At 47.6% G+C, this 20,758-nt stretch overlaps 7 protein-coding genes across 7 annotated transcripts; 4 read left to right on the forward strand and 3 right to left on the reverse strand.

Moving 5' to 3' along the window:
- The first annotated feature begins 816 nt into the window (after window positions 1-816).
- On the forward strand, window positions 817-3,533 carry LOC6543904. The gene is made up of 3 exons (XM_001972939.3): window positions 817-1,499; window positions 2,457-2,655; window positions 3,081-3,533. The coding sequence occupies exons 1-3, from the start codon at window positions 1,488-1,490 to the stop codon at window positions 3,320-3,322; spliced, it is 453 nt and encodes a 150-aa protein (XP_001972975.2). The 5' UTR covers window positions 817-1,487; the 3' UTR covers window positions 3,323-3,533.
- Window positions 3,534-3,632: 99 nt separating this feature from the next.
- LOC6543905 lies at window positions 3,633-5,945 on the reverse strand. Its single transcript, XM_026977607.1, has 5 exons — window positions 5,846-5,945; window positions 5,677-5,796; window positions 4,739-5,618; window positions 4,530-4,681; window positions 3,633-4,473 (listed from the first exon to the last, which is right to left on the reverse strand). Exons 2-5 carry the CDS (start codon window positions 5,775-5,777, stop codon window positions 3,861-3,863), a joined length of 1,746 nt encoding a protein of 581 aa, XP_026833408.1. The 5' UTR covers window positions 5,778-5,796; window positions 5,846-5,945; the 3' UTR covers window positions 3,633-3,860.
- Window positions 5,946-6,108: 163 nt separating this feature from the next.
- LOC6543906 (unc-112-related protein) lies at window positions 6,109-8,902 on the reverse strand. The gene has a single exon (XM_001972941.3). The coding sequence runs from the start codon at window positions 8,568-8,570 to the stop codon at window positions 6,423-6,425; it is 2,148 nt and encodes a 715-aa protein (XP_001972977.1). The 5' UTR covers window positions 8,571-8,902; the 3' UTR covers window positions 6,109-6,422.
- Window positions 8,903-9,458: 556 nt separating this feature from the next.
- LOC6543907 (putative odorant-binding protein A10) lies at window positions 9,459-10,073 on the forward strand. The gene is made up of 2 exons (XM_001972942.3): window positions 9,459-9,745; window positions 9,798-10,073. The coding sequence occupies exons 1-2, from the start codon at window positions 9,475-9,477 to the stop codon at window positions 9,992-9,994; spliced, it is 468 nt and encodes a 155-aa protein (XP_001972978.1). The 5' UTR covers window positions 9,459-9,474; the 3' UTR covers window positions 9,995-10,073.
- Window positions 10,074-10,119: 46 nt separating this feature from the next.
- Window positions 10,120-12,849, forward strand: LOC6543908 (lebercilin). Its single transcript, XM_001972943.3, has 5 exons — window positions 10,120-10,628; window positions 10,695-11,180; window positions 11,266-11,491; window positions 11,545-12,315; window positions 12,371-12,849. The coding sequence occupies exons 1-5, from the start codon at window positions 10,555-10,557 to the stop codon at window positions 12,638-12,640; spliced, it is 1,827 nt and encodes a 608-aa protein (XP_001972979.2). The 5' UTR covers window positions 10,120-10,554; the 3' UTR covers window positions 12,641-12,849.
- A 64-nt stretch (window positions 12,850-12,913) lies between these two features.
- Window positions 12,914-16,766, reverse strand: LOC6543909 (ribosome biogenesis protein BMS1 homolog). Its single transcript, XM_001972944.3, has 2 exons — window positions 14,857-16,766; window positions 12,914-14,788 (listed from the first exon to the last, which is right to left on the reverse strand). Exons 1-2 carry the CDS (start codon window positions 16,643-16,645, stop codon window positions 13,095-13,097), a joined length of 3,483 nt encoding a protein of 1,160 aa, XP_001972980.1. The 5' UTR covers window positions 16,646-16,766; the 3' UTR covers window positions 12,914-13,094.
- Window positions 16,767-17,438: 672 nt separating this feature from the next.
- On the forward strand, window positions 17,439-20,707 carry LOC6543910 (coiled-coil domain-containing protein 6). The gene is made up of 5 exons (XM_015158531.2): window positions 17,439-17,760; window positions 18,220-18,345; window positions 18,410-18,500; window positions 18,664-19,575; window positions 19,637-20,707. The coding sequence occupies exons 2-5, from the start codon at window positions 18,230-18,232 to the stop codon at window positions 20,108-20,110; spliced, it is 1,593 nt and encodes a 530-aa protein (XP_015014017.1). The 5' UTR covers window positions 17,439-17,760; window positions 18,220-18,229; the 3' UTR covers window positions 20,111-20,707.
- Window positions 20,708-20,758: the final 51 nt, after the last annotated feature.

Below are 20,758 nucleotides of genomic sequence, written 5' to 3' on the forward strand. Positions count from 1 at the left end.
ATGTGACATGCGCTTCATGCTGATAATCTTTTCCCTTTTCATTCATTTTCACATCACTTTATGTACAAGCTAAGATTTCTATAACCTAATTTGTTTAAAAATTGATTTTTAAAGCCTTTGAACGGTATGCCCACTATATGAAGACTAAAAATTAGTGTTTATTTCTTCCTACAACCAGTTTTTAAGAAATGTTATGTTATCAATTAAAATCAAGTTGGCTAAAACACCATGAGGTACATTTAAATATTATTCAATATACAAATATTTCTTAGGCTTTCAAATATCTCAACTTTCCATTGCTCAACGAACCTGTCATTCTACACTTCTAAGTTGTTTTTAGTTGTTTTAGAACAACTTATAGTAAACAGTAGTAGCTAAACCACTGAAAAAGAAGGTCAAGTCATATATGTTCATAGATATTTTTTTAGCATGTGCAATTATAGACTATTGAACTTGCTTTGAGAGACTATTATAAAGAAAGATTAACATTTCTCTGCCGCCTACTAAAGGTAAAAACCGATCAGTTGGTTTTGTTAATGCCAATCGATGTTGTATTTCTTGAGTTCCAGTAGGAAACGCCAGTCACGCGCAGCAATATTTTACATGCAATATTTGAATTGTTTTATGGGTCTAGTAATCTTGTTTATTTTGTAGAAATCTTGTTTCTTGAATCCCCATAAATAAGCAATCGTTAGAAGCGGCTACAGCGTGCGCAGCTATCAAGAAGTGCGTTGCCCTGGTTGCAAAACCCCCGGCGACAAGGTCCAAGTTTTCACTTTCACTGCCACCATCGGCCGTCAAATGAAACTATTACTACCTTATTACATTTCCAAGGTGTGCTGATAAGAGCGCTTAGCCTGCTCAACTACCAGTATTCGCCACTTATGAAGCGCTTTATCAAGAGCAGCCCAGCCAGCATGTGGCTCTGACTCAGAAAAACCGAGACAATTATGTTGAAATTCGTTAAGATTCGGAGGCGGCGCCATGAAACTATAAATGCCAACTCTTAAAGTCTGACGTCCGTTCCGAGCCCATTGATAAAAAATATATTTCTGAATGCCCGGCGCGCCCTGCCGCTTACGCAAAACTCCTGCGAACGGATCCCGATCCCCATTCCGATCCCCATTCCGAGCCAGAGCCCAAAACCACATACCCCATACTCCATACCCAGACCCAAGACCCAAGAAATCAGAAATCCCGATCCGCTCTCTCACCCCCATTCGAAGTGAAGAGCGGCGTCTGAGCGGCAACCTGAGCCGATCCGAAGCGCCGATCCTCGATTTTTGAAGCGCGTATAAAAGCTTGGCTACGTCGGCGATGAAAGCTCATTGTGCGCTCGCCACTCGTGATTATCAGGTAACGTCGATCGGACGGACGGTCTTTCGGTTTGCCCGCCAAAAAACACGTATACGTAGTGTTGCAGCTAGAAAGGTGCTCGAGGTGCCTTGCTGATCTATTGAGAATCGTGATCCCAGAACGCCACTAAAATGAGTTCAAAGGTAAGTTTCGATTTGGTGGGCTTGCGGTTTTAACTTGAAACTATTATTCCTGTACAACTATTTCGGGTAGTTTATTAAAATGGCTCCTTAAAATGTTTATTAAATGTGAACTGTGTTGCTCGGCACCAACTAACCAGTCAGTAAGTGAACATTTCCCTGAAATCATATTTTCATTGGCCTAACCAAATAGTTCAACAATATGTCCAGTATAAGGTGGAATTTTCCAAACAAATAACTGTCTTCTAAGAACACTCCACTTTAATTACTTAAATTAGCTTCGCGCCAGAAAGTGGGTGTGTACATTTAACAGGCTGTCAGCTAAAAATATCAATATAAACAAATGCGCTTTTGTTCTCCACGGGCAACAGCATAATGCCCGCACCGATTCCGATTCCGATTTGGATTCAGATTCGGATTCAGATTCAAAACCATATGGGGGAGCGAGTGCTAAACAGACTGGAGTGTCACCGCAAGGTGCGAAATGCGAACTGCAAAATGCGGAAATGCCTACCTGCGAGGCGCATTACATAATTTCCACTTCAGCTCCAGCTTTCTGTAATGCCGGGGAAGTTTCGGTCATTAACAGCGGCAATTAAATTTTACCATTTGGCCGCGTCGACTTGCAAATGCGCTCCAGTTTATGTCTCGATCATGAATTGATGTTGACCCAGTTAATGGGCGGCATAATCCGGTGCGTGGGAGTCGGCGACGTCTTCCAGGCATCCCGGCACCCGGCACCCAGCTGCCGTCATCCGAAGTGGTTAATCCAGATTTGTCCAGAGATGCGATCCAAAGCAGAGCAGAGTGCAGCCGGTTAGAGGATCGTTGTAACACTTATGCGATAAATTCTGAGCGTCAGCGATTTATAATTAGGCGCCGGAGGCCGGTTGGGTGTTTAATTTGGAATACACTCATACTCACAGTTGTTTTGCCTTTTCTCCCGCTCCTCCATTGCAGTTGAATATGTGCCGCTGGATGCTGCTGGTCCTCGGAGTCTGTTGTCTGATGGGCAGCTCGTCGGGCAGCTTCTGCTCCCTGGAGCGGATGAAGAAGTTCGCGATGGAGGCGTGCGAGCACCTGTTCCAGGCGGACGAGGGTGCCCGCCGCGACAGGAGGTCCATCGAGTACGCGCACCACCATCTTAACCGAGTCGGATGTGAGTATCCTTAGATTTTCTAGCACAGAATTTCTGATCTTATTCAAAATCAAATGTTTCGGGAATATTTAAAGATAAAACCAATTGTTTACGATTAATGCATTTTGTGCATAGCGGATCAATTTGAAAATTTAGTTCCAACTACAGAATAGCATGAAAATATCACTGATTCAATTCCACTGTAGATCTGGAAGGAAAAGATTAAAATATTGGATTAGCGAGTTAATAAGGTCAGAGTGTCAGTCAACCCGACAATTGCATTCGGAACTGCATATCGAAAACACGTTTTTTAAGTGTGTAGATTGCAATTAATACGCGCACTACACCGGCATTTGCATAAAGCAGTTCCGATGCAAAAGTTAACCGATTTCAAGGCGCAGGTTCAAGATCAATTTGCTCACTGGCAACGTTTTCCCCCTTTTCAGCCGGCAAATCTGTCCACAAGCACCACTATATCAGCCGGAGCAGTTACCCAATGGGTGGCTACCTGAAGGTGACCCGGGACCACTTCAACCGCCTCAGCGAACTGGACATCTTTCCGCGCTACAAGCCCATTAAGCCGCACCACGAGAAGAAGAATCGCTTCAAGAGGGATCACTCGAACAGGTCCTACAACAACATCCCCTACTGCTGCTTAAACCAGTGTGAGGAGGAGTTCTTCTGCTAAGAGACCTCCAGTGCCATGCCCCATGTCGGTGCCATCTGGTCAGAATCTTCCGAGTCCGTCCATAGTTATAGTTAGGTTATTGATGTACATTCTACAAGTCGCGCTCACTCTTATAGAGTACCTTTTTGTGCCCACTTCCAGGGACACAAATCCATTTACAGTATTTATACACCTAGATCGAGTTTGAATAAACAATCGAACACGGCAATCGAACGGAACTGTGGTTTTTATAAAGGTTGGTGTGCACCTACAATTCATTAACAGTCATTATCCAGAAAATTTCACAGCGTATTAGGCTTAGATGACGCATATTCATTAAAATCATAAAATGTTTACAAACTTAGACCTAAACACTCTTAATAGTATTACAATTGCAGTACAAGGGTCTCAATATGGCTGACAAATCTTGGTTCAATGACAAACTATTGATCACGTAATGGTTTCAACTTAATAGCACCATAATTGGACGTATACTTATCGAGAAAACAAAAATGACACCCAATAATAAGTAAATAAAAGGACAGCTTTAGGAAACAGCCTATATGGAACTAATATAGTAGGCGCCCTTGCAAACGTTGCATTTGTACTTGCGGCAGTTCTTCTCGCTAACTGGCTCCAGAGATCGAAAGTATTTTGATACCACCATCAAGATATCCTCCCGGCGTCTCTGAAGGAAATCTTCGCCGAAGTCATCAAAGGTTTTAACGCAATGCATTAGAATGCGAAAGAGGACCGCCTCAGTAGACACGAACGTATTCAGCGAGCGATCAATGGAATCCACGTTCTCCTCTACGAAAGTGCGGGTCATCTGCATAAGAAGCTGTACTGCCTGATCGCTAAAGTACCTGGCCATGGCCTCCAAAACGTCCGTAAAGCTAGCCAGATTGCCGATATGCTCCACGAATTTTCCGCCGAATTTCTGCGCCAGCACATCCATATTGATCAGCATCTGCCCGCCACCGCCGAGGCTCAGTATTTGGGGCAACAAAGTGGTGGCCACTGTGAGTCCCTGACTTAGATGCGAGTTGATATTGTGAAGGCTGAGGAGTGCCTCCTTAAAAGGAATTTCGTTGAGGGTTCTCACAATATCGAATCGGCCAGATTCATTGTGGAGCTTCACTGTTTCCTTGGAGATTCGATCAAAGACTTTTCTGTTGATACAGGAATGATGCAAAAATTGTGTGATTACCGGGAGGAATTAACTTGCCTGGATTGGTTTCGTAGTGCTCGCCTCAAGGAAGACCCGTTGGTAGCCTTGGAAGCGATGCGCATATTGTTAATGGAATGAGTGAATATCACCAGGTGCGAGGCCATCTGCAGCATGTCCAAGCTGTTTATGGCTTGATCATCACCAAGTTTCTGAGGAAGCGAAATGAAGTTGTAAAATTAATGTACTTTTTATGGATGGATCCTTACCAAATATAAATCATAAACACTACTCGCCACACCCGTTCCGGCGATGACAACTGAGGCGCCATTTATCCCCCTAACGGCCAACTGCGCTGCGGGATTAACTTTGTAGCCAGCTCCTGCAGCGGTGGACAGAGCTTTAGTGGCCCCAGTGGCTCCCAGGCCCACAACGCCACCTGCTACGCCCAACCAAGAGCTGCGTGCCTCGGTATCCGTAATGCTGGTGGACTGCCCGTGCCGTCGGCGATCGATGAGATGGGAGGCAGAGCGCAGGGTACTGTAGACTCCGGTGGCCACGCCTACAGCGGTGGCTGCAATAACGAGGGGAGCGCCCAGAGGCACCGCCAGCGCTGCAGCCGCCGGAACACTGGCAACCAGGCTACCCACAGTGGCGACTTTATCGCCAGCATTCAGCAATTTATATCTGGCACGCGCTGCGGGCGTTGGATGGACCATCAACTGGACCCCCGGCTCCTCGTCTCCGGTGAATGTGTAAATTCCTTGACTAGGGGCGATCATCAAGCCCTTGGGCAGGGTGTTCCGGAAGACGTACTGCTCCCAATTGGAGTACACTCGTGCATTTTCGTCAACAAAAATCATGCAGCAGGCGGCGCTGTTCTCGCCCTTCATGCAGCGACGGGTGCGAAAAACAGGGTGACAGGAGTAGTTGGTGGACTGCAGGGCCGATTCCGGGTCTGTATCCGGCGTGACCAGCACGTAAATAATGGCGGAGAGCAATGTGCCGTTGGTGTAACAACGCTGCTGCCAAATATTGCGGAAAAGCTGCTCCCGCTTTCGCTGAATCGCTTTGGCATTGCGGCCGTCATCCTCGCCAATAAGGTTCTCTATCTTTTGCTTTAGAACATCCCCCTGATCTGGGGCTAACCTGTAGGTATATATAGTGTTTTACCAAGCACGATTATTTAAGTAATTGCGTAACATACGAATCCCAAATAATTTCCGAACGCAGACCACTGCTGAAGCCAAAATCCCTTTGCACTTCGTAGGCGGTGCGAGAATTTTGAGTAATTTCTGATTCCTCCATGTCTTAGTACTCCTAATTTCTGGAAAATCTGGCACTATTCATCTATAGCTCAGGTCAAAGACACTTACTTAAATTTAGAGATTTTAGTATAATGGCAAATCAATGTTAAAATGCTACTTTCGTTTCCATGACAATTGGACAAAGCTGGCGCCAATTTATCGAGAACTAATCGATGTTTGAAGCCTCACGATATAAGCTTATCGATCGATGCCGCCTAATTTTTAATTATAAATTTTGAAAATATTTTTTTTTTTGCATCCGCTAAAATCTGTTATTAGCATACAAATTCTGCTTTAAGACTTCCCATTAAAACTACAATACCAAAGAATAATTGGATTTTAATATGGGAATTTTATTTTAAATATACACTTAAGAGTTAGTCATACAAAAACATTGCTAAGGCCACGGTTAAGTCTATTTAAGAGTTGGACGTTCAAAAGGTCATTGGCAAGCGATTTTCGTGGTGAAAAATCATCAACAAGATTAGTTAACAACGAATTAAAAGGTAAATAAAATGAAATTAAATACACGAATTGCATTGAAGTTGTGAGTCTATCAGTTGGTTATCAGTTAAAACAGTGGTTTATCTTAACAAAATTCGAACAATTCAAACTGGCTGCCATTAAAATCGAGTAATAAATAGTCCTAGGACCACCCGCCTGTAAGCTTGTGGAAGAGCTCCTCGTTGAGGGTCTGGTTGTTGTCCTTGGACCGCATAGACATGAAGATGTAGCCACCAATGAACTCGTGCACCACCTTGCAGTCGGCCGAGTGACAGGAAAAGACTACATTCTCGTCCTCAAACTGGATCATCATGCACTTAATGTTCCAATTGACGTTCCATGCCTTCATGGTGTTATATCGCCAGGTCTTGATGTGATCCCCCGAACTCAGATCCATGCGCATGATGCGGTTGTGAGCCACGCCGAGCAGCTCCTCCTTCCGATGTCCGTCAAACTTGATGACGAACAGGGTAACTCCAAAGTCGGGTAACGACCGCCAGGCCTGGATGTACTTCAATTTTGAGTCCAACGCATTCAGCTCCCTAACGTTGGCATGCGCTTCGAGGATCCGCTGAACTGCTTTGTTGGATAGTTTACGGAGTATCTTGGGCGACAGGTAATCAATTGCTTCAACGGAGCGCGGGTCAATGTTTACATGCACTCCGTGTGCTGGTCGCTGCATCTGCAGTAGCGAGAGTATGTTATCCACTTCACTCTCGTACGAGCTATCCGCCAGCGATCTTCCCTTGGCCGCCAAACGACAAGCGGCCATCCACTTGGCGTACTGCTGCTCGTTCTCGCAGCGCACCCACACCTCGCTGTTGGTTCCGTGGCCATCCTCCGGAGAGACTTCCAGCCGAATAGCATACTTTCCCTGGGACAGGTTTACATCCGGGGTTACTTCGCAGCCCTTCAGGTTGATGCTTATGGCAGGCGCAACACGCCGCGACTCTTCGGCGTTCTTGAAGAGGTGCAAATGCAGATCCCGATAGGTAAAGTAGTATCGCTTATAGCCGCGCAGCGTGAATCTTTGCGGCTTCAGGTAACGCAAATAGTCGGAGAGCTCCGGTATGCGTGTAATGTCCCGCGAGTCTCCGCCATAGTCCGGTCCCTCCAGCGTAATCTGGAGCTCTTTGAGTGCCGAATCAATCTCATCTTCGTTGTCATTCTCCTGACTTGAAGTTTCAATGCCTGAGTCCACTGCACCACCCTGGGGTGTATGATTTACGTGATGGTTCACCTGAAACTGCAGGGCGGCGAACATAAGGCTCTCCTCCTCTGTGCAATCCAGCTCTTCGTTAAGCACACTCCACTTGGCCTGCTCGTACAGCTGATTGATGCGCACCTGGTCGCACTTGGGATTCAGGTCGAAAAAGGTGAAGTACTTAAAGCGCAAGCACAGCGTGTCGTACTCGCGTATTCCCTGTTCCATGATGGACAGCGACGAATCTAGCCAGCCCACATTCAAGCGCGCCTTCTCCACCAGCGACTTGGGGCGCAGCAGAAGGGCACGCACATCCGCGCAGGGGGTGGGCGGAGAGCTGGCCAAATTCTCCTGGAAATCTCCAAGACTTGAGGAGCTTGAATCGTACGTGGCATAGCCAAGCTGGCTCTGTTTCCAGGTGCCTGGGGCAGGTGAGACAGCGCGCATTGGCGAGCGGGCTCGGTGATTGTGCGGCGACAGAGGAGCGCAGAAGAAGGATCCTGGTGCAGAAGGCTTATCCAGGCTGCCCGTGCTCCCGCCTTCTCCATGAAACGAAGTGCTGATGGGCACAAACGAGTTGGTGTCCGCAGCAGGCTGTAGGTATGTGGTGCCATCGGGTTCAGCGATTGGCACTCGCTTCTGATGCGGCAACTGGGCGAAGTTGCGCTTCAGGTGCTCAGCTTCCAGAGGTTTGCAGAGGGACAACTCCTCCGGGTAGCGGATATCCAATTGCTTGCACAGATTAACCACCGCCGAAAACGTCTTTACGGAGTAATCCACCCGGCAGTCCAAGTACCTCAAATCCGGCAGCTGCACCCGCAGTATCTTGTGCATGGGCGTGAAGTGCAGCAGACTGTCTGCTTGGACACCATACTGATCCAGGGTCAATTTGGTTCTGCTGAGCCAAACATTCCGCGCCGGCCACCACAGAGCATGATCCGACCAGTCCTTGGGATTCTCTGGATCCACCAGTTGCAGCATGATGCCCCCAATGTGCTGGTCACCGCGCACGCGCATAGTCTTCTCCAGTGCCAGATCCGTGATGAAGATCCGCAGATTCCACGAGTTCTCGCCGACGTGGATCATGGTTCTGCAGTGATGTCACCTGTCCTACTTTGTACTGCCTGTCTGGGGCGTTTCTAGGTCGTCCTTGGTGGGTCGCCCACTGCAAAATCGAGAGTTTTCCACCGATCGGCGCACAGATGGTCGTCAAAATCGCATTTCCCGCACTGTGACGCAATCCACGGGTCGAAAATTCACTGCAATTGCGTTGCCTAGAACGCAATGTTTCCGGATCCGGGCAATTGCATCTATTAGTTTCGCTTGTGTAAATAGAGCAACTTAAGAAAATTCAGTCCATTGAGAAGAAAGCGCCGAACCGACTGGTTTACCCACTCGCGATGGTATCGATATATCTCTGCCTTGGTTTTCCGAATAACTATCGATTATTGAGTTGACCGGTGTAACCAGATGGCAAAAGATATTTGTTCGATTACATTTTTAGATTACATTTAATTTATGGGCGCGAACAAATTTTTAAATTCAATTTAATGGGATGCATTTTTAAAGTATTCTCCATAGATGGGAGCTTTATTAGTTGGTATCACCATTAAATGAATATTGTACTCAAAATTATTTTCGATTTCGATTTTTATAATCACTATCTCGGGAACTGTAATAGAAAGTTCTTTTCGGAACGCAAATATTTCTTACTCTCAATCAATGCACTTCACTATCACCTGTAATTACTGATTGCTCACGCAAAAAAATTGGTTACCCCAGAATGGATTTTTAAAAAATTTCTTTAGAAAATAAGCCACTACCGCTTTTGCCTGTTGGTGGGCTCAAGGTAATCAAATTAAATTGACTTCATTTGAGCCCAATTGGTAAGTGGTCAAATTGGATGGAGACACGCAGGGTAATTTCAAACGGAGGCCTCTATAAAAGCCCGAATTGGAAGTACGGTTATCAGCATACGATCGACTCGAAAATGGGACAGCCCGGTTTCCGTCGTGCCATAGGGCACATTTCGTTGGTGGTGGCACTGATGTGCACAACCTGTTTCCAAGTGGAAGGACTACCTCATCCGCCAACCACCACGCCGGCACCGATGATGGAGAGGATGGTGGAGCAGGCCTACGACGATAAGTTCGACAACGTCGATCTGGACGAGATCCTTAACCAAGAGCGGCTGTTAATCAACTACATAAAGTGCCTGGAGGGCACAGGTCCTTGCACGCCCGATGCCAAGATGCTGAAGGGTAAGTGCAAGTCGCAATTTAATTAATCTGGGTAATACCCAATCGCTTGTAGAGATCCTACCCGACGCCATCCAAACCGATTGCACCAAGTGCACGGAGAAGCAACGGTATGGTGCTGAAAAGGTGACCCGTCATCTCATCGACAACCGACCCACCGACTGGGAGCGTCTGGAGAAGATCTACGATCCCGAGGGAACCTACCGCATCAAATACCAGGAGATGAAGGCCAAAGCCAATGCGGAGCCTTGATCAAGTTCTATTTTATTTCGTTGTTAACTTTAGTGTTTATGTTGCTTTAATTAACGAATAAACTGCAGAGAAGCTTCAACCTTTGACCTTTTTGAAGGTATACAAACAGTAAGATTCTAGATAGAAATCCACTCATATTTTACAGGATATGAGTCAAACAACTTTAATAAATAGTTGCAGATCTATTTTCTTAAACAAAAACCAAATTAAATTTAACAGAGTCGTTTAAAAAGGCATACAAGTTGTCTCGATTCCCCAATTCGATAGACGAGCAATCGGAGGCGTCATGGCAACCAGTTTCTAGGAGCCCCGATTCCGGATTTAGCCCCAACAACGCAGCAGTCGGCGGAGCAAACAATAAACAAACATCAGACACCAAACATCAAACAACTGGCGTAACCACAGCAGCAGGCACTTGGTTTTCATTTACATTTCGACTTCGTCTCGCACCGGCTCTCCATCTGTTTCTACACACCAAACATCCGAATTGGCCTCTGAAAATTATTAGCTTTCCCGAGCTAACCCAGTGATAATCCTCCGGAGCAGCGGCAGGATCTTAGATGGTATCGCCGCGGAAACCGGCATCGTCCTACGGCCCAGGAGCATCCCATTTGGAAGCGAACAATCTGATGGCGTGGGTAGAGTCTACATCTTCGGAAGCAGCACCCATCTAAAGTCTCCCCCCAAATCTCTTTTCTAGAGCGTCGGCAAAGAGCTGTGAGAGCCTATTGTCGGCCAGCTCCCGGGAGTCGGCCAGCCTGATCTACCAGCGAAGCAAGCCGCCTCCGCAACAACGTGGCGGCATAAAGGCTTCCGGCAGCATGAGCTCCCAGAACCACAACGAGATCCATCAGCGGGTTATGTCCGCGAGGAATCTCCGCGCCAAGACCTTCCAGAACCAACTGGCCGATGCCCAGGCGGAGATCGCCAATCTGGCGCACGAGAACCGCATGCTCCGCACCCTCCACAAACGCCAGTCCTCGGCGCTGAACAAGTACGAGTCCAGCAACGACGGGCTGCCCAAGTTGCTCCACTCCCACGCCGAGGAGCTGCGCATGTGGCAGGTCAAGTACCGCAATCTGCAGGCTGTGAACAAGGATCTGGAGCTTAAGCTCAAGCAGAAGGAGAGCATCATCCTTTCGCTGAGCGATGAGAACAAACGATACAACCAGCTCAACAAGGATAAGTATGTCGAGTTGCACTTCCAACTTCCTTCTCCAATTGACCTTCACGGATATGTATAAAATAGTACAATATTGGTTCTTATTTAGGAATTTGGACGAGCGCCAAAAGCTTCAGGAAAAGTTGAAATCTCTGGAGCAGCGTCTGGAGGAGAAGGATAACGACATGAAGCTGTTGGCCCGCAAGGTGCAGCTGGAGTCCAAGAACGTTCGCCAGCAACTGCTCAACGAGCAAAGGAAGGGCAAGGAGGTGATGCTGAAGCTGGAGAAGGCCAAACTGGAGATTAGTGGCTATCGCAAGCTGGAAGAGTACACTGTGGGTATTATGAGTATTTCAACCATGTCATACTTTGACACTCTAGCCTTTAGCTCGGCACTGACAAGGGGAATCCCTTGTCCTCCGGAAGACGAACTAAACTGAGTGGCGTCTCCGAGGAGCCGGAAAAGATCGACAAGTTGGAGAAGTCACGGGAAATGTTTTCTAGCATTGAGAAGAACAACCAGAGCGAGTTCACCGCTTTGACGGATGTGATGGAGTCCGAATCGTTCTACGACTTCGATAAGGACAGTGCCGAGGACAAGAGTGGACCAAACACTCCACCTAGTCAAATCGAGCGACATGTGGGAGGGCGCGGCGGCAAGCTTATCCTGCCGCCGGCCACGAACCAGGCTAAGATGGGACAAAACGCACGTCGGTCCGCTCTGAGCCAAGTGCTCTCGGCCCAGGGAAAGATTCCGGTATCTTCTGGAAAGTCTGGAAAATCACGAATTGCCGTTGCAGTGCCCAAGATGGAAAGTGTCCAGGTCAGCAAGCGTCGTGAGCCGGAGACCATGCCCAGATTGGCTTCCGCCGAAGCTAATCCCAAGCAGATATCCCTGAAATCTCTGGAGTACGAGTACGAAGACGACTATGAGCCGGCTGGCGAAGACGATGTGGATGATGCATACGGCCTGATGAACAAGATGTGCAAGCCGGGAGAGGAACCCGAGGACAACAGCGAAGATAATGCCAACGATAGCAGTCTGCTGAAATACGCCGCATACCCAGATAACAAGAGCAGCAAGGGCGATCCCCGAGAGGACTCGACGGAGGAGTACGACGGAACTGATGGTGAAGAAACGCAACGCAGCGAAGACGAGGTGACTTCTGCCTTTGTAATTCCTTTCCAGTCATAGTCCTTACATTTTTTCTCAGCCCCAGGACAATGGTTTACGTGCTCCACGTCTGAAGGAGAACATGTCCAGCCTGCGCAAGCAGATCTCGGATGACTACAAGGAGCGCGAGAGCTTCCTGGAGACGTTCTGCCGCCAGGCCAGCAGCAGCAATATGCGCGACGATCCTGCGCCAAAGAAGAGGAACAGCATCGCTACCGGAGCAGCGGCCAGTAGCCACATGACTGGCAGTCGCAAGCACGCCCTCTTGGCCGCTTTGAAGACGATCGACGACAACAAGAGCCAGGACTAGAGAACAATGCATTAATTTCACCCACGTCCAGTTCGTTAGTCGTTAAGCGGTGTTGGGTTATATATATATTTTTCAAGCTGAGGCCCGTGCGTCCGGCCCAGATGGAGCAGCTGCATCAGTGACTGGCCCAGATGGCTCGAATCCAGCCCTTGATGCATTTGCTCCATGGCCGGTCGCACGGACGTTGATTAAATTTTAATATAAATGTATCTGTGCTTGGTATATAATTGAAAGGATGTCCCTTATCCATATCCTCATGTTTATAACCTTCAATTCTAGAGAAATTAGTGTTATATTTTCGTTAAGAAGTATATTCCACCTAAAAGGCTTGCTGATCAGTTCCGTCCGACAACAAATGGGACAAAATGTACCCTCGTCGTTCTTGATCATAAAAACATTTAATTTTGTTATATCTACATTTTATACAGCAAACTATCTAAGAATTGTCCTTCAATCACTTTCCAGTCTGCTTTCCCCGCACCTTGCTGATGGCCCGCGATACCTTCTTGCGGAGCTCCTTTTGGCGCCGCTCCTTGGAAGCCATCTTCTCCCGCTTTTTCTCGCGGTAGTTCTTAATGCGCTTCTTCATTTCCAAGCGTTCACGTTGCCGCTTGTCCTTAAAGTTGGTCTCGATCATCTTCATCATCTTGGACACCTTCTGCTCGTACGGTGAGTTAACCACGGCCACGCGCTCCATCGCCACCTTGGGATTCTCCGGACCCAGCTTGGGCTTGTCCTTGTACGGCAACGCCCTCTGAAGGGCCTTGGGTATGGTAAGTGGGCGGAATATCTTCTCCTTGCGCACGACCGTTGTATACATACTGTCGGGCTGGGCTGCATTTTGCACTGCCTTTTCTCGCTTGAGTTGACCGAGCGTCTTCATGCCCTGCCACTGGCTCTTCTGGTCTAGCGGCAGCAGGAGTGAGGTAACAGGAGCATAGAACCGGGGCACCTCCACCCGGAACCAGGTGCGGCAGAAAACTATGTCGCTCAGAAGGATCTTGTCCTCGAATGTTGCACGATAAGAACCATCGGGCGTGTGGTGAGCCTTCTTGATCTGTCCGCGAATTCCAGATACCGTTTTGATCTTGGCTCCTTCGAACTTTGCAACTTCCAGTGAGGAGTTGAACATGTCCTTCACAAAAGCTGTCTTCTTGTAGATCTTAAACGGGTGTCCCACCAGCTTGAGCTTCTTCATGATCTGCGAGGATTTGTCCAGCTCGGTGACACATCCTGTGGCCGCTATCCGAAAGCCAAGCCGACGCATCTCCTCCTGATCCTGACGCACAGTTTGCAATGCCAGGAAGCCAGTATTTTGAGGCGTTATTGGACCCCAGAAGGTCATGCTGCAGGTTACATGATTAGGCGTATATTTTAGGTAGCGCTGCCGGAAGTTGTCCTCCACCTTGGCATAGATTGCTACTGTTTGGAAACGGCGCCAACCCATTGAGATGATTAAAGGATCACCTGTTTTAAGGATCTTCTTGTACCAGCGGTGCTTCTTCACCTTGCAGTTAACATAGCCAACGTTTTCCTCGGTCATGTTTAAGGCACCAACCAGTACCGGATAGCTGGCATCGAAATTCTCCACAAACTCGGCGGGGAGCTGCTTGAAACCAAGGCGGACGTAAAGACCCGGTCGATAACCCTCGATCTGAATGCGGAACTCATTATCCAGGTGGGCAAACTCGCTCTTATTAAGCTCACTCTGCCGCTGAGCCTCCGCCTTGAGGTCTTCGTAGAAGGAGTGATCGCCAGTAATTCTACCATTATCCTCCTCCTTTCCCTCGCCACTGTTGTCGTACTCCGCATCGAACTTGGCCTTTAACTTTAATTTTTTTGCCATCAGCTCTGCCTTGGTGAGATTTTCCTCCTCTACGCGGGTCAGCTTGCGCTTGGCTGCTGAGGGCTCCTCAGATTTTAAAGTCTCTTCATCCGATTCTCCACCAACTTCTGTATTGGGTTTACCGCTGTGCTGCTCGCCCGTCTCCAAATCCTCAAAGTCCCCGTACACTTCGCTTTCTGCGTCACTCATGTCGTCCATCTTCAGTAGATTTTCAGCATCCTCGCTGGCCTTCCACTTGCCGGTAACGAAACAGTTCTTGATAAGTTCCTTGTTGTCTTCCGCCAGCCAATCCCGAGTTGCATCTTAAATATTAAATAAATGTAAATATGTTGACCATTCCTAAATAAATATATTCGGTTGAACAACATACCTCCCTGATACTCGAAAAAACACCGCTCGTCCTTATCCCTAATGTCCTTGTCTGATTGCTGCTGGCTTTGTTTCTTAGCAGCCACCCGAAACAGACCACCCAGTTCTTCTTCTGAGTCATCTTCTCCTTCTGCCTCCTGACGGCTATGTTCACTCTGATTATAAACACCGTAGACAAGGCGCATTAGGTTTTTAGACTCTGAGTGACGTTGGAGAAAAGCATCGCGGGCCTTTTGGGCCAGGTTAGTCTTCCAGCTCATGTTGCTGGCCAGGACGCGAGCCTCCTCATCGTCCGAATCAGATTCGTTGGATGTTTTCACATTTCCCAGGCTCTGATACTCCTCATCGCCAGAAGAAGCATCTTCCTCCTCAGCATCCTCCTCCTGCTCACTGTTCTCACCACGCCAATCGTCCGCATCGAACTCATCCTGCTGATCCTCACTGTCGGCAGCATCCAGACCAGAGTCCTCCCCATCGTCATCCTCATCCTCGTTCTCACTACTTTCCACCTCTTCAATCTCTTCGTCATCCTGATCATTGCGGAAGTCCTTGGACTTGATTGGCTTGCCATCTGAAAAGAGGCGGAACTCTTGCTGATCCATCTGCTCGTCGATGGTGGCCTTCTTATCAATCAGCTTGTTCACCAATTCCGCCTGCTCGGCAGCCTCAGCGGTCTGCTCCTGTTCCTTGTGCGAATGCGATCCCTGGAGCTCAATGTAGACCGCATCCTTGTCGTAAACAATGCCGCCGACTCCCGACATGGGGGCGTACAGTAATCGTTCTTTCTCTAGCAAACTCCGCTTCTTTTCTGTCCCAGGAAGGGGGCATGGATCGGGAATAACGTTCAACTCATCAATCCGGGCATCCCCCAGGCCAGCAATATGCACCATGTGTTCCTGCTTGAGAGGAACCCCTCGCACATAGCCGTAGAGTACAACCTCACGATCACACTTGGGATCCCGGCGGACGCGATCCGTGTTTGTCACATCCTCAATACGGTCTACCAGCAGATAACTATGTGCTCCACGCCACTGCAGCGGGCGGAACTTCATCACGGAGATAAAGCGTCCCAGGTTTTTGACTTCGTTCCGCAGGTACTCGCCATGAAGCAGACCTGAAAGGTAGAACAGCTTGGCGCCATCGTAGACCTCTGTCCAAAAGCGGTGCTTCAGCTCCTTCTTTCGCTTTCTCAGCTGTTTGGGGTTCTTGATCATGTCCAGGTGGGTAAGTACGCCCATTATCTTGGGCATGCCGTGCACTTGGCAGATGTTCAGGAACTCAAAGATCTCCATTTCGAAACCGTAGCTTGCGTCGCAAAGCAGCAGGACCAGGTCTGCGCATTTCGCCACATCGATCATGGAGTTAACATCGTTGTTGCACTCCAGCAGGGTGATCCGGCGCTTCTTGGAGGTCACAATAGTGATAGGACCCTTAATATCGGTGACATTTGTCCGTGTAAAGCTTTTGATTAGGTTCTTGATCAGCGTAGTCTTGCCCACTTTGGGCGGTCCCACCACGGCAATTAATACGGGTGGCGGTACGTCCGGAGTTTGATCGACAAGCGGAATATGCTGCTTCTTGGCTGTGAGGTCCTCCTTGCGCCGGAAATTTCTCTCTGCACGCTGCGCCGAGTTGATGGCGAACGCCTTGGGATTCCTCTGCCTGGCGGTCAACTCGGGCTCCTTCTGGTTGGAGTCCTTCTTGGCCTTCAGCTTTTTCTTGTCCGCCTTCACGCCGGACTGGCGGGCGCGGTGCTGCTTTCGCTTATCCTGGCCGGCATCGTCGGCCATTGTTACAGCGGTTAAATATCTACAATTATTAAATTATCCGCTGTTTACGCGCTGCACGTGGAGCCAGTGTTGCCAGATTATGAAAGAACTCCAGCTCAATTGGTTTTATCCAGCCCTGAATACCTATCGTAAAAAAAAGAGTAAGGGTAATTAGAGGGATGATAGATTAATATTAATAGATATAATTAATCGAAGTAATTAATAAGTTTTTGTTTAAATTTCTTTAAATATACATTTATACATTAAATATACAATTTATACATATTAAGTAAAGTGCCTCAGTTGTTGTTTCCATTTCTTTAAATATACCTTTCTTATTTATTGTAGATAGATTTCGTAAGCATATTGAGTAAAGTGTCGCATTAAAAAAAAAATACAAAAAAGACTTACACCTTTTTTTTACATTCCAATTATATATACATATGTCAAAAAATACTATCGAGTAGGTAACATAGGTATTCGTTTGTAACTCATATAAGCTAAACCAAAATCCACAAAAGCCATTTAAGCTGGTAATCAGCATTAAATATCGCAGTTCCTAATCCCATCGTCCTCAGAAAACTCAGGAAAAATGTTATAAAACACGGATAGCCAGTTTTCTAATAATGCACGTTTTCACTTTCTCGTTAATATAACAACAAGACTGAAATGTACCCAAGCAAAATAAATTGAAATTTCATTCACTTGTCTGTCTAGTTTCTGTGTTATTTTGATAAAATATTTCTACAATATCTAAAAAACATAATTGTATTGTAACATTGGCTCCCACCTCTACTGGTATTTCCTCAAGTGCCATCACTGCCTTGCGGCGTTTCGCTGTGAGCGCTTTTTCGGTATTTCGCCCCATATACGGTCACACTTCTGCACTGTGGATTTTTCGCAATTTGATATTAATTTTATTCGATCGGCTCGGGCAAAATGTACCGCACTCAGATCTGCACTCAGGTTCCACTCTAATCGGCTCGCAGCTGCATCCTTTCACCTGCGCAGGTGAAACGCAAGAACGGCAACCAGAGCCCTGGTGAAACAGAGGCGGCGAAGGAGTGTCCAAGAAGGGGGAGGAGCAGTGCGGCGGAAGGCAAAAGTCTTAAGGCGAACCAACGCACAAAAGCCAGGTAACCGAAGATAAAATCTGGATAATCTGATTTTCAGCCGGTTGAAAAGGAGGCGAAATACCAGGGCAGTTGCAGTTAGTGGGGGGTTCTGGGCTGTGGGTGGCGGTGGTGCTGGTGGTGGTGGTGGTGGCCTGTCCCCTTTGCAAACCCTTCGTTCGCCAACCTTGCCCTTCTATCGATTTCCGAAAAATTGCATCAAGCCAGATGCACAGAAAATCACAGCTGAAGGTTAAACTTTTGTATCGGATCAGGGCCAAAACCAAACACCACCACCGACCGATTTCTTTATTCTTTGTTCCTCACGAGGCACAGACGAATTCAAGAATAAAGAACAGCCATTCGCCACATATATACTCATGCACGTATATATATGTAGTTAAAAAGCGACTGGCATACATTATTTCTTGTCATACATGTACATACTCAAAAACATAATGACACTGGGCCATTTACCTTTAGTTTTGCAGGCATGGAAAGTCCTTGTGAATCCGAAAGTTCACTTGACGGCGGCACCATGCTGCCACCAAGCCCAGTTTCTCGGGAGCAGCTCCAGAAAAGGATTGAATCGCTTACCCAGCAAAACAAGTAAGTCACCCACGATCAATACAACAATGCAATTTTACCAGAAGTAATCTGACTACGCTTCTAGGGTGCTGAAAGCCGAGCTGGATACCTTCAAGACCAAGTGCAAAGTGGTGCAAGAGGAGAACCGCTGCCTCAAGCAAGCCTCAGTTATCATTGTTAGTATAACGTTTATCTTATATCAATGGAAATTAAGTTACAGAAATTTCGTCTTTTGGTTTGATCATCAAATTCTGGCAGCAGATAACTTTCCTTTGCCTTTTAAATACGATTTGGTTATAATTAAATTCAAATTATATTTAAATTTGTTCCTTTTTACAGCAAGCCAAAGCCGAGCAGGAGGAAGAGTACATCTCAAACACGCTGCTTAAGAAGATACAGGCACTCAAAAAGGAAAAGGAGACTCTGGCGCACCACTACGAGCGCGAGGAGGAGTGTCTGACCAACGATCTCTCCCGGAAGCTCGACCAGCTGCGTCAGGAGAAGTGCAAGCTGGAACAGACACTCGAGCAGGAGCAGGAGTGCCTCGTTAACAAGCTCATGCGCAAGATTGAGAAGCTCCAGGCGGAGACGGACAACAAGCAGACAAACCTCGAGCAGCTGCGCCGCGAAATGGTCGAATTGGAGAACACGTTAGAGCAAGAACAGGAGGCTCTTGTAAACAAGCTGTGGAAGCGCATGGACAAGCTAGAGACCGAGAAGCGTTCGCTGCAAATCAAGCTGGATCAGCCTGTTTCCGATCCGACCACGCCGCGAGACATCACAAACAACGCCCATGCCAATGGTGGCGATACGGCCACCAGTTTGAGCGCCCATATCCAGATTCTGCGCTCCGAAGTGCTCCGTTATCGGTCCGACCTGGCGACCGCCCAGAAGGAGGCTACCATCAAAACACAGCAGTATGCTCAGGAAGAGAAGTCCATTCGCGAGGAAAACGCGCGTCTTCAGAGAAAGCTAAAGCAGGAGGTGGAGCGCCGTGAAGCCCTATGCCGACACCTCTCTGAATCGGAATCCTCGCTGGAGATGGACGAGGAACGCTTTTACAACGAGAACCTGATGGGAGGCGGTTCGTTTGCTGTGGCGACGGCAGCAGCCGCGGCCGCAGCTTCGGCGGTGAGCGCCCAGCGTCAACGCACCATCAGCAGTCCCGTCTCCCACAGTCCTTCGAGTAGCCGGCCTTTAAGTCCGGGCACGGCGGTGCAAAACCGCTGCTATGCCTGCGGCCAGCTAGTGGTGAGTGCGAAATGTAAATGGTTGATTTCCAGATTTTTTAAATTCGAAATTCTTCATTCAGAATCGTCGTGCCAGCGAGCGCTTCATAAAGCCAGCACTGCCAACGCCCATGCTGGGCCTGAACACTTCCGCACCCAACGTGCTGACCTCAACGAACCCACTGTTGGGCATTTTAGGAACCGGCAGCTCCTCTTCGTCTGCGTCCGTGTCAGCTGGGAATGCCGCTGGCGGCTTTCTTTCGAATCTGGGAGGCGAACGCCTAAGCCTTGGCTCGTCGAATTCGGCTGGCGGCAGTGCCACCTTCTTGGCTGGCGGTGGAGGTCTGCTGGCCCAGCTCACTGGCAACTCCAGCGCTTCGTCGTCCTCGTCCAATTTGATGAACATCAGCCTGAACAACTCGTCCAGCGGAAATCTGGTTAACAGCAGCAGCAACTCCTCACTGTCGGCGTTCACGCCAACCAATCCGCCCAGCTCGGCGGCTACGGCCTTTATCCAGCCAGCCAGTCCCATGGACACGTCCACCTGCAAGGACTAGGAGGATGCAGTAGCTCTCCCACAGGGATACCGAAAAATCATGACTTTTTTCACTTTCACACAACACACAAAAACACACTATATTCATAAACACGCACGCATGCAAGCAACCAGTTTAACGACCCTAAAAACATAAGAAATCACAGAAACAAAAGATGAGAAAGTAACTATCGTAAGCTTCTCCAGGGCGACTCAAAGTCGCCTCATTTATATATGGTTAATATGTATATGTATGTTCTATTTGATCAAAATCTCTTAAAACCTTTCAATAACGGAATTCCTAGGCGAACGAATATTTAGCGCTAATGTTTAAGATTTGAATGTTTTCTAATTTCGCTCGGTTCCAGTTAAAGTTAAGTGAAACACAGCTAATAATGAGATATGGAGGATATAGAGGATGAGGATGGACAGCACGCGCTAACCAGATCGTATGAATTTATAAAAAGGGTGAATTCTATTCATGTCGAAACCATTTTCCCACAATTCCTTCGCATGTGGGCCTAAAAATTTTGAAGTATGTTTATGTAAGCCAACAAAAATAAAGTTCAACAATTTAAAATTAAAATAAACTTCAAGGTGCACGCTTTTCACAATGTAATTAATCGTAATCATGGATCGAAAACTTCTAAGTACTAATTTCGCCCAACCA

The sequence above is a fragment of the Drosophila erecta genome, unplaced genomic scaffold (genome assembly GCF_003286155.1).
Source record: "Drosophila erecta strain 14021-0224.00,06,07 unplaced genomic scaffold, DereRS2 tig00000021-arrow-pilon, whole genome shotgun sequence".
Classification (NCBI taxonomy): domain Eukaryota; kingdom Metazoa; phylum Arthropoda; class Insecta; order Diptera; family Drosophilidae; genus Drosophila; species Drosophila erecta.